The sequence below is a fragment of the Acomys minous genome (genome assembly GCF_964271855.1).
Source record: "Acomys minous genome assembly, chromosome: 11".
In the NCBI taxonomy this organism is placed as follows: Eukaryota; Metazoa; Chordata; class Mammalia; order Rodentia; family Muridae; genus Acomys; species Acomys minous.
The window spans coordinates 58250978-58267946 of record NC_140492.1 but is presented as its reverse complement, the minus strand read 5'-3'; the positions used below and the strand labels follow the sequence as shown (position 1 = coordinate 58267946).

Here is a 16969-nt window from a genome sequence, read left to right as displayed (position 1 = left end):
TTGTCCTGGACTCACTTTGTAGACAGTGATCTACCTGCTTCTGCCTCCCTGAATGCTGGGATTACAGGCGTGTGCCACTGCTTATTTCTCATAATCTTGAAGAAGTACATTTATTTATTTTTTAAACTGTAGTTTGGGGGGCTGGAGAGATGGCTCAGTGGTTAAGAGCATTGCCTGCTCTTCCAAAGGACCCGGGTTCAATTCACAGCACCCACATGGCAGCTCGCAACTGTCTGTAACTCCAAGATCTGACACCCCTACACCAATGCACATAAATTAAAATTAAAAAAAAAAAAAACAACTGTAGTTTGGTTAAATCATGAATAAAATCAGCACACACATTTGAAGTGGCTATTCTAGCCGTGTAGGGCACTGATGTACTGTTTTGGACTGGGCAGGTGTTTTGAGTGGCTTCTTAAACCATCAGTGTTGAAGAAATTACTTTTTTCAAATATATATAAACACTTATTTGTTGGATGATAGATTTCGTGTTGGGTTTGTATAGTAGTTTCTGTTTGAATTTTTATATCTGGAGGAGACTTTAATATATTTATCTATGTGTCTGTCTATCTATCTGCCTGCCTCCCAAGGGCTGGGGTTAAAGGTTTGCTCCACTACGTCTGGCTTCTTAAGTTTTTAAGATGAAACTAATTAATATATTGTGTAATGATAAATAGTCCTTGTTTTCTTGGTTAATCCTCTTTAACAGAGATTACACTTTTTACCCCACTATCCCAGCATTACATTTTCCAGGATGTCTAGATAAACTTTTTATACCTGAAAAATATTAGACTATTAATATAATTGTATCTGCCATATAGTTTTTGAATATTGGTAGAAATGTAAGTAATTGTTAATAATGTCAACTTGTTAGGATCTTGTTGGGTGAGGAGCAGGGTGGTCAGGGAAGAGGTCAGGGATGTGGTCAGGGAGGAGGTGGGGGTGGTCAGGGAGGAGGTTGCAATTAGTGTGATTAGTAGGGCTCAGGCGTTGGTATTAGACGTGTTGATTGCTTCGATGATTAGGTCTTTGGAATAAAATCCAGTGAGGAATGGTATGCCGGTTAAGGCTAGGCTTCCGATAGTTAGGCAGGAGGTAGTGAATGGGAGAGTTTGAATTGTATTTCCTATTTTTCGAATGTCTTGCTCATCAGGTGAGGGGCGGTCAGTGAGGAGGTGAGGGGTGATCAGGGAGGAGGTGAGGGGCAGTCAGTGAGGAGATAAGGGGCAGTCAGGGAGGAGGTGAGGGGCAGTCAGTGAGGAGGTGAGGGGTGGTCAGGGAGGAGGTGAGGGGCAGTCAGTGAGGAGGTGAGGGGCAGTCAGGGAGGAGGTGAGGGGCAGTCAGTGAGGAGGTGAGGGGTGGTCAGGGAGGAGGTGAGGGGCAGTCAGTGAGGAGGTGAGGGGTGGTCAGTGAGGAGGTGAGGGGCAGTCAGTGAGGAGATAAGGGGCAGTCAGGGAGGAGGTGAGGGGCAGTCAGTGAGGAGGTGAGGGGTGGTCAGGGAGGAGGTGAGGGGCAGTCAGTGAGGAGGTGAGGGGCAGTCAGGGAGGAGGTGAGGGGCAGTCAGTGAGGAGGTGAGGGGTGGTCAGGGAGGAGGTGAGGGGCAGTCAGGGAGGAGGTGAGGGGTGGTCAGTGAGGAGGTGAGGGGCAGTCAGGGAGGAGGTGAGGGGCGGTCAGTGAGGAGGTGAGGGGTGGTCAGTGAGGAGGTGAGGGGTGGTCAGTGAGGAGGTGAGGGGTGATCAGGGAGGAGGTGAGGGGCAGTCAGGGAGGAGGTGAGGGGCGGTCAGGGAGGAGGTGAGGGGCAGTCAGTGAGGAGGTGAGGGGTGGTCAGTGAGGAGGTGAGGGGTGGTCAGTGAGGAGGTGAGGGGCAGTCAGGGAGGAGGTGAGGGGCGGTCAGTGAGGAGGTGAGGGGCGGTCAGTGAGGAGGTGAGGGGCGGTCAGGGAGGAGGTGAGGGGTGGTCAGTGAGGAGGTGAGGGGTGATCAGTGAGGAGGTGAGGGGCGGTCAGTGAGGAGGTGAGGGGCGGTCAGTGAGGAGGTGAGGGGCGGTCAGTGAGGAGGTGAGGGGCGGTCAGGGAGGAGGTGAGGGGTGGTCAGTGAGGAGGTGAGGGGTGATCAGTGAGGAGGTGAGGGGCGGTCAGGGAGGAGGTGAGGGGCGGTCAGTGAGGAGGTGAGGGGCGGTCAGTGAGGAGGTGAGGGGCGGTCAGTGAGGAGGTGAGGGGTGGTCAGTGAGGAGGTGAGGGGTGATCAGTGAGGAGGTGAGGGGCAGTCAGGGAGGAGGTGAGGGGCAGTCAGGGAGGAGGTGAGGGGCAGTCAGGGAGGAGGTGAGGGGTGATCAGGGAGGAGGTGAGGGGCGGTCAGTGAGGAGGTGAGGGGCGGTCAGTGAGGAGGTGAGGGGCGGTCAGTGAGGAGGTGAGGGGCGGTCAGTGAGGAGGTGAGGGGTGGTCAGTGAGGAGGTGAGGGGCGGTCAGGGAGGAGGTGAGGGGCGGTCAGGGAGGAGGTGAGGGGCGGTCAGTGAGGAGGTGAGGGGTGGTCAGGGAGGAGGTGAGGGGCGGTCAGGGAGGAGGTGAGGGGCGGTCAGGGAGGAGGTGAGGGGCGGTCAGGGAGGAGGTGAGGGGTGGTCAGGGAGGAGGTGAGGGGCGGTCAGGGAGGAGGTGAGGGGCGGTCAGGGAGGAGGTGAGGGGCGGTCAGGGAGGAGGTGAGGGGCGGTCAGGGAGGAGGTGAGGGTCGGTCAGTGAGGAGGTGAGGGGCAGTCAGGGAGGAGGTGAGGGTCGGTCAGTGAGGAGGTGAGGGGTGGTCAGTGAGGAGTGAGGGGTGGTCAGTGAGGAGGTGAGGGGTGATCAGTGAGGAGGTGAGGGGTGGTCAGTGAGGAGGTGAGGGGTGGTCAGGGAGGAGGTGAGGGGTGGTCAGGGAGGAGGTGAGGGGCGGTCAGGTAGGAGGTGAGGGGTAGTTAGGAGATGAGGGGCGGTCAGGGAGAATGTGAGGGGTCGTCAGGGAGGAGGTGAGGGGTGGCCAGTGAGGAGTTGAGAGGTAGTCAGGACTGAGTAATGGATTTGCGACACTGAGTAGTGGTGTCGGAGTTAGCCTCAATAGATACTGAAAAAAGAATGAGCCCAACTTTTTGACAGTTCTAGGGCCTTTTTGGCTCTGGAAGTGACTTGATGTTAAAAAGTACATTGAATCAGAGAAGTTTCATTTTAATTTCCAGTTAATTTCTAGCTGTGCAACCATATGAATGCCTGGGTTCTTTGTTAAAAGAGGATTATTATCTTCAGGGCTATTAAAATACTGAGCAAAGTAACCTATATAACAATGCCCAGCCTAATGCTTTGTACCTAGTAAATCATCACACACATTAATTGTCAACACAATACTTGTCCTTCCTCTTTAGTCAATACTGTAATGATTTATAATACAGATACAATCCAGCTCATGACTTTAGAAAGATAGTTTTTATATTATTTGCATAAAGTTCCACTAAAAACTTAAAGCTATTTTAGTGTCTTGTATAATGGCTTAAAACGAGGAATGCTCAACTTGTCTAGATGAGACCCTTCTGTTAACTTCTGACTCAAGCTCCCTCCCAGACTCCCTGAGTCTTAGAAGTAATTAATTAGGACAAGTGCTTGTATTAAAAACTCATTTTAGCTGTGCATGGTGGTGCACGCCTTTAATCCCAGCACTCGAGAGGCAGAGGTAGGAGGATCTCTGTGAATTTGAGACCAGACAGATGGTCTACAAAGTGAGTCCAGGACAGCCAGGACTACACAGAGCAACCCCGTCTCAAAACCCACCCACCCCCAACCCTTACAGTTTAGCCAGTCATGTGGTGCAAGCCTTTAGTCCTGGCACTTGAGAGGCAGAGGTAGGCAGATCTCTTGAGTTCAAGGCCAGCTTGGTTTATAGAGTGAGGTCCCTGCCAGCCAAGGCTACACAGAGAAACCATGTCTAGGGAAAAACAAAAAAAGCAAACAAAAAACCCAAACTAAAAACCAAAACCATATATTTTAAATTTTTTAATAAAAGCACCAATGCAAATCTCCTTTACTCTGTCTCTTTGTAAATCTGTACAGCTCAGTTTCTAAGGACTCTGCTATTTCCTCAGAACATTCACTTAGACGAGAACAGTAGGAGTCTTCCTGAAGGCAGCAGAAAATGCTGCTAATTGATGTTCTCCGCAAGCCTTCAATTCTCCACTCTAGCCTTAAAAAACTAGAATTACCTAAACTGCTACTGTAAAGATGGTTTCTACATAGATGAGCCAAACAGTTGTCAATAAGAAAGGCTGGTAGATGTGACAGAGAGGAACACACACACACACACAGACAGAGACAGACACACAGACACACAGACACTGATTGAGCTCTATCTGTACAAGCTTGAGGAGGAGGAGAACAGGACAGGCCTAGGACACAGGGTCTCAGAGAGAGCTCTCATGTGCTGCCTTACTGTACTTTCAAAACCTAAATGCAACTGCAGCAGGAATCTACTGTCCTGTCCCCAGCACTGGAAGAGAACACGAAACAGAAAGCTGGTGCATGGTTTGAAAGAGAATGTCCGTGGCTAGTCTTTTTCTATGAATTTTGTGTGTGTGTGTGTGTGTGTGTGTGTGTGTGTGTGTGTGTGTGTGTGTGTGTGTGTGTGTTCAGGATAGGATTTCTGTGTGTAGCTCTGGCTATCCTGGACTCACTTTGTAGACCAAGCTGGTCTTGAACTCACAGAGATCCATCTGCCTCTGCCTCCTGAGTGCTGGGATTAAAGATGTGTAACACCATGCCTAGCTTCCAATGGATTCTTTATTAGTTCATTTTCAAAATTTTTACTGTTGTTTCTTTATAGGGGAAAAAAATCTCCATGATAATGCTTGATCCGAGTTATTTATTCTTTAAAGATGAATGCATTTAACATTCTTCTTATTACCTATGAAGTCACCTTAACTCTCATTTGTTTTCTCCTATGGAACCATTATAGACAACTAATTTCATTCCCTTTAGTGTGTAGGCGTTCTATTGTGTGATGGGTGAATTCAGGTCTCCTGTCACTGAGTACTTGGGCTGTGGTTTTTCCATTAAAAGGTTGCAGTAAGCATTGCTTTGTGTAGATCTTAGGTAGGCTTCTGTGAATAGAAACACAGCTTGGGTATCTCCCTTCGCCCTAGCAGTTAGCTAGGTAGATGTGATAGTTACTTTTGGCTGCTTAAATCAGATACCTGGCAAAACTTAAAAGGAGGAAAAACTTACGGTCTTGGGCAAAACAACACAGGAGTCTTTTGAAGATAGGAAGTAGAGAAGGACAGAGATATTGTTCCCAAAGACCCAGCCCATGACCTCCCTGCTCCAGCTAGGTCTCACTGCTTTAAGGTTTCTAGAATCTCCTCAGATACTACGCCCATTGCGGTGCCAACCTTTTAATAAATAAGCCTCTTGGGGTAGGGGGAGCAATTCATAGCCAAACCATTTTTTTCTCTTGATAGCTATTTCCAGGCTTACTTTAAAGTCTGAGCAGTGACACTGATACCAAAGTGTTCTCTGATACTGCAGAGAAACTGTCCAACACAGTCTGTGGCTGCCCAGTTTATGGCTAAACATTTGGCTTAACTGAGAATTGTAGGAGTGGGTAACCATGTGCACAAAGGAAGTCTTCATCTGAGCATCTAATTGTTTTCAGGAAGATGTTTGGAGAGGCCAGGTCTATTTTCTACTTGAATTATTTCTCCTCATTTTTAATTTACTCTATTTGAAGCATGCTGTTTCCTGTTTAAGATCCTCCTGAAGCACTGGGCGCTTCTCCCATGCCCAGCACGTGTTATCTCTAAAGTGCTTCCTGAATCGTTAGTGAGTCAACTGGATGCTTTTTATTGATAAACAAGAACTGAGTTTCTTCTAAGCCATTTGCTTAGGTTGTTTTTGTTTTTAATTTCTTTTACATCTTCCATATTCTCTAAAACGCACAAGTTTTGTTTCTTCCCCACCTCCCCCTTCCCCTTCTTTCTTTTTTGTAGCCCTGGCTGTCCTGGTCTGTAGACCAGGTTGGCCTTGAACTCAGAGATCTGCCAGCCTCTGCCTCCCAAGTGTTGGGATTAAAGATGTGCATCACTACTGCCTGGCTTTTTTTTCTTTTTCTTTTTCTTTCTTTTTTTTTAAATAATGGTATTTGTGACAGCAGATGCAGTAAAAGGTCTCTTGTGTATGTGTAAATTCCTGTAAGTTGGGAGCTTTTCATGTTCTTTGGCGGGAAAAACAGTAGATAGTTTAGAAACAGAATAAATGGTTTGCAAGGATTTCCAAAGAATTGACCAGAACAATCAACTTTTAGTCCTTTAAATAAGATTTATTTTGTTGTAGAATAGCTTATTCTCTAAGAAATGTGTAAAACAGAACATGAAGATGGCAGATATTTGGTAATATGTTTAAAACAATTGACCTTTAAGAGTCTGTTTGCTATGTGAAGATTTTGAAAAGTAAAATTGAATGTTGTGCTTTGGTCATATCTTCCAGACTGATAACATCTGGTACCTGGGAAGGCAAGAAAAGCAAGTCTGAATTAGCCTTTTGTGTACTCTGCTGTTTATAAAGGTCTATAAAGTGTTCCTTTAAGAAAAGGTCACTCCTTGATCCTAGCTAGCTTCAGTCAATGAAAGGGTATTTTGATTTTAGTAGTGATTGGAATTGAAGGTACATTTTGGTCTTCCATCGCGAAACTGAAGGTGCTCTTCAACACTGTCTTAAAGAGGAGACACCGAGACTAAAGCCCAGTGTTCTTCCTCCTTGTAGGCTTTCCCTTGGGGACTGACGGTCACACTCACTTTGTGTAGTGTCATGTCCTTCAGCTTGCAGCAGCAGTCCTGCCTCCTCGGTGCTTGGCTTGCAGGCACATGAGTGCACCGTGCCCATTTTACACTGGGCGAGGACTTTTGATGCATGCTAGCAAGTGCTATACTAAACGAGTTGTATCACTGCCCTTTCCTGGGCTTTATGAGGATCTTTGTTTGTGTTAGTGGTTTTCCGGGTAGTGTTCTCTGTCAGGTTGTTTTACTGAGCTCTTCATTTTAAATTTTATGACACTATAATATGTTGAGACCTGACAGTTCTTGAACTGAGGCTACAAACACTTCCTCTAATCTAGTTTGTGTAAAGTAGATTAAGAGTATGTCTTAATTTCAAAATGAAAACTTGTTTTACTTTTCTAGCCTCTGGTAATTATATGAATAAAATTTTCTATTTGAATGCGTACCTTTTATAATTTGAAATAAACTCCCAAGTTAGACCTGTAAACTAATTTGTTATGCTTTGTTGCCAAACTTGGTCTTTCTAGGCAGTTATACTTAAGCATGAACATTGACGACAAACTGGAAGGATTGTTTCTTAAATGTGGCGGCATAGACGAAATGCAGTCTTCCAGGGCAATGGTTGTGATGGGCGGAGTGTCTGGCCAGTCCGGCGTGTCTGCAGAACTGCAGGAGTCAGTTCTTCAAGATCGAAGTTTGCCTCACCAGGAGATCCTTGCTGCAGATGAAGTTTTACAAGAGAGTGAAATGAGACAACAGGATATGATATCACATGATGAACTCATGGTCCATGAGGAGACAGTGAAAAATGATGAAGAACAGATGGAAACACATGAGCGGCTTCCTCAAGGACTGCAGTATGCACTTAACGTCCCCGTAAGTCCTAACTCTAAGACAGTGAACTATACTAAGAATGTTAAGTAACCCTGGTGGTCACCAAAGCGATTACAAAGTTTAGAGGCTAATTGTTTTTAATAGACTGACGGAGCTGTGAACAGTTACCGCCATAGTTTAGAAATCTATCTTCTAACATTTACCTTTTGGTCAGGGTTATGTGTGTACTGGATTTTATGTGCTTTTAGCATTTAGCATTTGGTTTGTTTGTTTTGATTTTTCAGGCAGGGTTTCTCTGTAGTCCTGGCTAATTTGGAACTTGCTCTGTAGACCAGGCTGGCCTTAACATGTTTGCCTGCCTCTGCCTCCTGAGTGCTGGGATCACCGCCGCCTGCCTAGCAGCTAGGTCCTTAAAGAGCACGAGCCCGACTGTTAAACATATTAGAGAAAGATCATACCCTGGGGTATTTGTGCATATTTTGTTTTTGTTTTGGGAGAAGGGTTCATGACAGGGTTTCTTTGTGTAGCCTTGGCAGTCCTGGACTCGCTTTGTAGATCAGGCTGGCTTCAAACTCATAAAGATCCACCTGCCTCTGCCTCCCCAAGTGCTGAGAGTACAGCTGTGTGACCCTGTGCATCTTATTCTTGCTTTTCTCTTGAATGCTGTTAAGATTTGACCCCAGGGCATCATGTGCACGAAGAATGCGCTGCACCCGTTTCTTTCTTTTCTCCGGATGCCCTACTTGTACACATCTGGCTGACTTCTGTCTCTGGGAACTGCATTAGCCCTATACTCTTCCTTGTCATGGACATTAGGGTTCAGCACCCAGGGTGTTCTGTTTGGCTTTTTGTTTGTTTTTGGTTGATATTTGTTTGTTTTCTTGTTTGTGTCAGGCTGTCATTACGTAGCCCAGGTTGACCTAAAATTTGCTGTGTGGACCAGGCCATCCTTACACTTGCTGACATCCTCCTGCCTTGCCTCCTTAGTGATGGAATTATACCCAGCCCCAAGAGATTCAATTTTAGGCATTCATGTCTTCTTCCTTTATATTTACTTATATTTCATTTGTTTTGACGAAGATTATTGTTGTGTAGCCCAGGGTATCTTTAAACTCCTTGGCAATCCTCTTCGTGCAGCTTTCTGCCACCTCCAGTACTGGTGTTTATAGGCTTGCTGACCCCATGCCCAATTGTCTATTTTATTTTCACTCAATGATGAGTAAAACCAGAACTGTATTCTAAGCCTTAGCTCTTCGACCACTAGTACTAGACCTTGAGGTTTTTTCTCACCTTTACAGTGCAGCACTCTTTCTTTGCTTGAGGGCCATCATATGCCTAAATATTTACTTCAGCCATAACTCATTGCCGTTTTCCCGTATAAATAGTGTATCTTCATCACCATCCTGCACTCCTAGGGACTCTAGGTTGAGCCCTGAAATAGAGACTTGTGATGACTTGTTCAGTGTCCACTCTCTTGATAGACGGTGGATTCTAGAAAGCAGCGGTTCTGTCTGTGTTCTCTGTAACCTAACTGGAGAACTGTTGGCAGTTACGCATATGTGCACTGACTTGTACCTGGCCCATTGCAGAGGCTGGTGCTTGAGTGTTAAGTCAGCTTCACATGCCTTTAATAAATCTCAGTATAATTCTTTTTATACACTGCTGGATTCGATTTGATTTTTCCCTCCAAGACAGGGTTTCTCTGTTTAACAGCCCTGGCTGTCCTGGACTCACTTTGTACACCAGGTTGGCCTTGAACTCATAGCAATTGGCCTGCCTCTGCCTCCCAAGAGCTGGGATTAAAGTCATATACTACCATACCTGGCTACATCATCATCGTCGTCGTCGTCATCATCATCATCATCATCATCATCATCATTATTTTAACTTAACAGAGGGTAGCCTATAATTCTCTTTGCCTGTAATGTCATTGCTTAGTTTTGGTGTTTTGTATTGCTTGCCTCACAATGAGTTAGGAACTATTCCTTGTTCCTGTCTTTTAGAAAAGGTAGGAAAAAATTTGATACATTTCCCCTTTAATGCTGGCTAGAATTCACCAGGATCTTGTGCTCTTTATTTTGGAAGACTTAGAAAATCTTTAACAATTTTCTATTATAGATGTGGGCCTATTCAGATTATCTATTTCTTCTATGAGTCTTGGCAGCTTGTTGTAAGAAACGGGTCAATTCTGCCAAAGGTTTCTAATTATTGGACACAAAGCTATTCCCAGTTTTTGTTTGTTCTTGCTTTTGTTTTTATTTTTATCCTTTAAATGCACATGGAGTTGCTTTTGTGTTTGATACTAATAGTTTGGTATTTTTCTTAGCCTGGCCATCTGCTTGGTTCATTCTTTAGTTTAAATGCTTGCTTAAACTTTTACCTTTATTTACTATTCTTTTTACCTTTAAAGGTAAAACTTTTACCTATCCCACCTTTACCATTCTTAAGCTTACATTTGAGAAGTGTTAAACCATATTTGTAGTGTTGTATAGCAGGTCTCTAGAGCTTTCTTGTTTTCTAAAAGTGACACTTTATCTGTTGAGTACTGCTCCGGGTCAACTCCCTCCAGAAGTGACTTACTAAGTTTATTGATACTTTGAATGTGTGTGTAGGAGTGTGTCTGTCATTATGTGAGTATGGGTGATGCAGAGACCAGAAGTCCTCTGATCCACTGGTAACCACTTAGCCATCTTTCCTGCTCCTGATTTACTGTTTTCAATTCATTGCTTTCTGCTGTGGTGTGTGTGTGTGTGTGTGTGTGTGTGTGTGAGAGAGAGAGAGAGAGAGAGAGAGAGAGAGAGAGAGAGAGAGAGGGAGATCCAGAGAGAGAGAGAGAGAGAGAGAGAGAGATCCAGAGAGAGAGAGAGAGAGAGAGAGAGAGAGAGAGAGAGAGAGAGATCCAGAGAGAGAGAGAGAGAGAGAGAGAGAGAGAGATCCAGCCCAGTCTGGCCTTGAACTCTGTAATTGAAGAGAACATTTTGTGGATGCATGGAGGTCAGGGGAGAACTTGCAGGAATTTATTCTCTCTTTTCACTCTGTGAGCCTGGGGATCCAACTTAGGTTACCAAACATGGCAGCAGGTGGGTGCCTTTAGTGGCAGAGCCATCTCATGTGTGCCCCCCTCCCCTGCTTTTTTGTTTTGTTTTGTTTTTTGTTTTTTGAGACAGAGTTTGTCTGTGTAGCCTTGGCTGTCCTGGACTCACTTTGTAGACCAGACTGGCCTCGAACCCACTGAGATCCACCTCTCAGAATGCTGGCATTATAGGCTTGCATCGCTGAGCCTGGAGGCCCTATTCTTTCTTATGTTTACTTTGAGTTTAATTATGTTATAGACGTTAGGCCTTCTTGCCTGACAAACACCCAGTACTGTAAGTTTCCCTCTTTCTGGCCAGACGGTGGTCTGCCTTGGGACGCTTGAAAAGTGTATACATTCTTCCGTTAATTGTCTCTATTAGTCTATAGGCTGCAGCACCTTTTACTGAATAGCAGTAGCCTGAGCTGTCTTTGTTTTTTAGTTTCTGTAGTGATTGTTTTCAAATGAAATGTAACTTCTTACTCCTTTAATAAAATGACGTTTTTGAATTTTCATTGTTGGGCAGCTAAAATGCACTTACTTGCATAGATGGAAATAGTTATTGGGTCAGGTCTCTTAGGTACCTTCCTTCACAGCAGGTTACTATACTCTCCTCATTTTTCATTTTAAGCATATCAGATTACATTAGTTCACCAGGTCCACAATGACATGTTTTGTTCCTTTTGTACATGGCGTATGTATGCCTGCAATATTCTTGTTGACATCGCAGCTTTTGAAAGCTTTCTCTTTGATTTTTATTATCGTCAACTTACTTTGTGTTTCTTTACTTGTGTGTCCATGTCGTTTTCCAAGACAGAGTTTCTTTGCGTAGCCTTGGCTGTCCTGGACTTGCTTTGTAGACCAGGCTGTACTACTGGAACTCTCAGTGATCCTGCAGCTACCGGCCTGCCTCTGCCTCCCTGCTGGGATTAAAGACATGCACCGCCACCGCCTGGCTCCTGCTTGTAAGACTGTTGTTATTATCCTTTAAGGTTTATTTTTTGGTTTTGCCTTTAATTTTTATGTTCTTCCCCCACCCCCACCCCCACCCCCCAAGACAGGATTTCTCTGTATAGCCTTGGCTGTTCTGGACTTGCTTTGTAGACCAGGCTGGCCTTGAACTCACAGAGATCCTCCTGCCTCTGCCTCCCGAGTGCTGGGATTAAAGGCATGCACCACCAACACCCGGCAGATTTTCTGCTCTTAATACTTGGTCTATAGGGGACAACTCAGGTTTTTGAGTAAAGATGGTTTTGTTTTTAATTGAGGAAAGATTTAAATTGAAAAGCTTTTATCTACAGTTCATACAGCTGCATACATTTCTAGAATACACAACCTGTCAGAATATAGAACAGTTTCATTATTCTAAAAGTGGCTTTGTAATTGTTCCTAGTCACTTACCTCCATAATTGTTGGGCTTTATTTCAATCATAGTTTGTGTTGTCCTACTTGGACATTTCATGTAATGGAGTTTAAATATAGCTCTCATGTCTGGATGTGTTGTGAGGCCTGTTATTCATTTATCAGTGTTGACTGCATATTAGTGTTTCATTGTTTTTCCTTGTTGATGAATGTTCTATTGTTTTAATATCCAAACATTCACTGTCTTTCTCCCTTGTGTGTGCGTTCTTATTTTAATTATTAGAAATAGTGCTACTATTAAATGTATTTACTGCATTCTGGGCGGTGGTGGCGCACGCCTTTAATCTCAGCACTCGGGAGGCAGAGGCAGATGGATCTTTGTAAGTTCAAGGCCAGCCTGGTCTACAAAGTGAGTCTAGGACAGCCAAGGAAGGCTACACAGAGAAACCCTGTCTCGAAAAATAAAAACAAAAAAAAAATTACTGCACTTCTGTCTGTTCTGCATTTTTGTATGCCTCTCTGGGGTTTGGTTTGTGTTTGACTAAGTGTCCATCTTTAAGTCAGAGTCACTTTTCTACTCCATCCTCCGTAGTAAGCTTTGAAATCAAATAGAGTAATATCTCCAGTTTTGTTCTTCGTGAGACTTTTAGGACAGTTTATGTCTTAGTTTAGAGCCAGCTGAATTTTTATTTGGATCACATTTATTCTAGGTATTGATTTGATTATAATCAACATTGTTTTGATTTCTAATTCAAATTCATCAGTGGTTTCTAATTCATCAGATGGTATACGTCTCCGGGGTTTTTGTTTTTGTTTTAATTTACTCCAGCATTGTCTGTAGTTTTCAGACAATGTTTGTTTGTTTAAAGTGCCAGTTTAGTTGGTTACAAAGATAAAGACCTGCAGTTGCTTATCCTGTTGGCTCTGCACTCTGAGACACTGTGACAGGCACCTGCCAGACCTCAGAGTTTCACTACATAGTCCATATGTTTGCCACCCAGTGCCTGCTGGAGCGTCCCTTCTTTGTGGAGAACCTTTTTGCCTGGCCTGGATCTGCCATCTTGAAAGACATCTTTTAAGAAATTTAATTGTTTCTAGTGAGTGCATTCGGGACCTCAAGCCTGCAAGGCAAACACTACCCTTGACCAACACACCCAGGGTCTGGCTTTGGCATCTGGTGTTGGGTGGGCTTCCCATGTAGTGCCCATCTTACAGCTCGGGGGCTGAGAGGCTCTTGTAGGTGATAGGGAAGAGACAAGAGCCAAGCCTTTGTAATCACTCCCTACCCAACTCCTAACTCTGCTCACCTCAAATCTGGTTTCCACTCTGTAATTTGGTCATTTTGAGGATTTTTTTATTAATCAAATCAACAATATGTGACATTTTGAGATGGGCTTTTCATACACACACACACACACACACACACACACACATACATACATGAATTAGAACTATCTTATCTGTAATCCATTTTTCTTGTTAGGACACAGGAGAACAAATACCCTCCCCCCTTGGTTTTTCAAGACAGGGTTTCTCTGTGTAGCCTTGGCTGTCCTGGAACTCACTCTGTAGGCCAGGCTGGTCTCCCACTCGCAGCCTCTGCTTTCTGAGTGCTGGGATTAAAGGTCAGTGCCATCATGCCTGGAGGCAATCCCTTACTGAAAGAACATTATGGTTATTTTTCCAAGTTTAACTAGTACAAATAAAGCTGCTGTGGACATTTATTAGTACACATTAGCACTGGCTTTGGTATGAGTACAGGTGCTGATACCCCCGTGTTCATGACCATCACCGGCATATGATCACTCCTAACATTTTGCTTGTCTGTGTGTTTTTCATTGGCATATCACTGATAGGATTGTGAGAGGTTTCCCTCCCTATCAGCACATTTGACCTTCTCACAACTCCTTATCCTTTTAAAATGTCTGCTTGATGCTTCTTTGTATGGTTACCCAAACTGAGTTGTTGCTCCTTAAAGACACTGATAAGTGAATCTGAAAAATAGGTCATGCCATTTAACAGATGGTCAGAATTTGGGATTCATGTAACATCGTTTTATAATGGGATGCAAAGAGACACGAGGGGTTATTTCCCTTCTTAGTCATATATTACTGTTGGTGGCAAGGGTAGGACTTGGGATTTTAAGTGGGCATTGTTTTTCATTGAAAAGGGAGTTTCACCACAAACAGTATGCTCCTGTTTCTCAATGTGTATAGACTCAAGAGTAACAGGCCATTCTCAACATTCTTTCTAGAATGTGTTTTTAAAAATTATATGAACACGGTAATGGTTTTCTTCTTTCCTTTGCTTATTGACTTGGAAATCACAAAGAACTCCTTTTCTTAGTTTAGAATTAACAGTTGAGTTTTCTCAAATTGTGAATGACTTAGTAATTCTCTCTAGTGTCTGTTGAAAATTACAGTTAAAAATTATGTGTGGCAACTTAGTTCTTGGGATTTATTTTGATTTTCTACTCTGAATTAGCAGAGGCCAGCCTTTTAGTATGTTTCTACCCATTGGATATTTGTCCTCTGATATGTGACACTTAAATTATGGTAAAATATGTTAAAGTAAAACTTGAGTGCTTGGCCTTCACTGGGGATGCTGCGGGTATTATCAACTACATGGAGTCTGTGCTGGGCAGTGTCTATGCAGGCTGTTCCATCACTGCCTCTGTCTCACTGGACAGTGCTGTGTTACACGCTCTGCAGCTAAAAGCTAAGTTCATCTCAGAAAAGCTCATTCTTACCACGTTCATCAAAGAGGATCTGAGAACTCATGAGCTTTATGCTCTTTTCTTTCTCGGTTAATAACAAGCATGTCAAGAGGAAAGGCTAAGGCTTGTGTTCACAAACTGGAGCAGATTATCACCAACAATAATACATTTGTCTTCTGATAAAACATTGGACCGTATGACTTGAGTGAAAATATTTTATAAATTGGGAGCCATGTAAAAAATGTATGTTTTTGTCATATAGTGGTATATCGAAAATATTTTTAGGAACACAGAACTCCAGAAATATTTACTTCAGCATCTATTTAACATTCTTTTAAACATGTTTTAAAAACGTATGTGAAGGGCAGAAAGACAGCGTGCAGGAGTCAGTTCTTATTCTCTACCATGTGGGGCTCGGGAAGCGAACTCTAGTTACCAGGCTTGGAAACAGGCAATTTTACTCCCTGAAGAGTCTCAGCTTTGTGTGATATTCTTTCCTTTTTGTTTTATGAGACAGGATTTCTCTGTGTAGCTGTGGCTGTCCTAGACTCATTTTGCAGACCAGACTGGCCTCGAACTCACAGAGATCAACTTATTTCTGCTTCCCTGAGTGCTGGGATCACAGGCATGTGCCACCAGGCCAGGCTTCTTCCTCTTTCTTCTTTTTTCTTTCTTTTTTTAATAATGTATTTTTATTTTATGTACACTGGGTGTTTTAGCTGCATGTATGTCTATGTGAAAGTGTTGGAGCCCCTGGAACAAGAGCTACAGACAGTTGTGAGCTGCCACGTGGGTGATGAGAATTGAACCCAGGTGCTCTGGAAGAGGACTGCTGAGCTATCTCTCCAGCCTCCTTTGAGTGACATTCTTAAATTATATATTTCTGTGCTGTAAAGCAGCACGATAGAATTGCAACTTTACTTTAATGGGCCTGGAAACTGAAAATGTACTTGGCCATTGGAGTAAGGCTTCCATTTTGCTTTTCAATTTTAAAAATTTCTGAAATCCTATCATTAAGGAAGATGACACAGGCAGTTACAATTATATTGTATGCCTTTTCAGACTCATTTGTAAGTTATAGTCTGTTCTTAATTACAATTGCATTTCTTTTTCAGATTCATTTAGAGGGTTCAGTAATAATTTTTTATGTTTGTGGGTGGTTGATTCTTGACTTGAGGGCTCTGTTTCAAGAGGTTTTGTTTTGTTTTGTTTTGTTTTTAGAGACAGTTTCTCTGTGTAGCTTTGGCTGTTCTGGACTCATTCTGTAGACCAGGCTGGCCTGGAATTTACAGAGATCTGCCCGCCTCTGCCTCCCGAGTGCTGGGATTAAAGATGAGCACCACCAAGCCTGGTGAAAATATGTATTCTTTATCATTTAAATATTACTTCAGTATAATCTGGATATAATTTTTAGAGGCAGATGAGTTAAACTCATGTCGAGTAGAATAGGTAATAACAATTTGTCCGCTCCAGATTTTTTCATAGTATTTTGCTCACAAACTCTTGGAAGCCTTACTTGACAAGAGGCAGTTTCTTAGTAGAGAACATACTGGCTGAATACTGAACCTTCTTAGTCGTCGATGAGAGTATGTTATTGCGTACAACTGCTGACTTCAGTTCTTTCTATCAATTAATTAATTAACTTAGGTATTTATTGAAGCAGGGCTATATACTGTGTAGTCCTGGCTGGCCCAGAACTCACTATATATAGTTCTAGGCTGGCCTCAAACTCAGAGGCAGGCCCATCTTACTTCAGTTTGTGAACACGGATGAACGTGTTTTCAGGTTGAGATACTTTGTCTGTAATGGTTGTATTCAGAAGCATTTTAGATCTTGGCCTTTTCATTTGGATTGTGGAATATTTACATACAAATTGTAAGATTTTGGTAATAGGACCCAGGTTAAACCAGGATAGTCATTTTTGTTTTATGTACTTGTTGCACAAAGCCCGGAGATAATTTCATGCAATATTTTTACTGTGCATTTTGAGTGCAGCCTTTTACATGAAGTCAAGGTCACGAGGTTTTACTTGAGGCTTCATGTCAGCACTCATGGTGAAGATTTTGGAATTTGGAATATTTTGTAGTTTTGGATTAGGAATTCTCGATTTGTAGTTGATTGTTTTAGTGAACAAACTCAACAGTTTCCTTTTCACCTTTTCCTCTGTACTTACGCTAATCAGACCCAATGCACCATCCTTTT

General features: G+C 43.3%; 1 protein-coding gene across 8 annotated transcripts in view; it reads left to right on the top strand.

Annotated features, from left to right (window-relative positions):
* Positions 1 to 16969, top strand: part of ZNF148 (zinc finger protein 148) — a 116769-nt gene that overhangs the window by 43255 nt on the left and 56545 nt on the right. For 4 of the 8 annotated variants that reach the window (XM_084802117.1, XM_084802120.1, XM_084802119.1 and 1 more), the window contains exon 4: positions 7310 to 7658. The exons of the other annotated variants lie outside the window; for them this stretch is intronic. In XM_084802117.1, the coding sequence (XP_084658243.1) occupies positions 7326 to 7658 (333 nt within the window). In that variant the 5' untranslated portion in view covers positions 7310 to 7325. The remainder of the gene's footprint in view (positions 1 to 7309; positions 7659 to 16969) is intronic. 8 annotated transcript variants of the gene reach the window in all.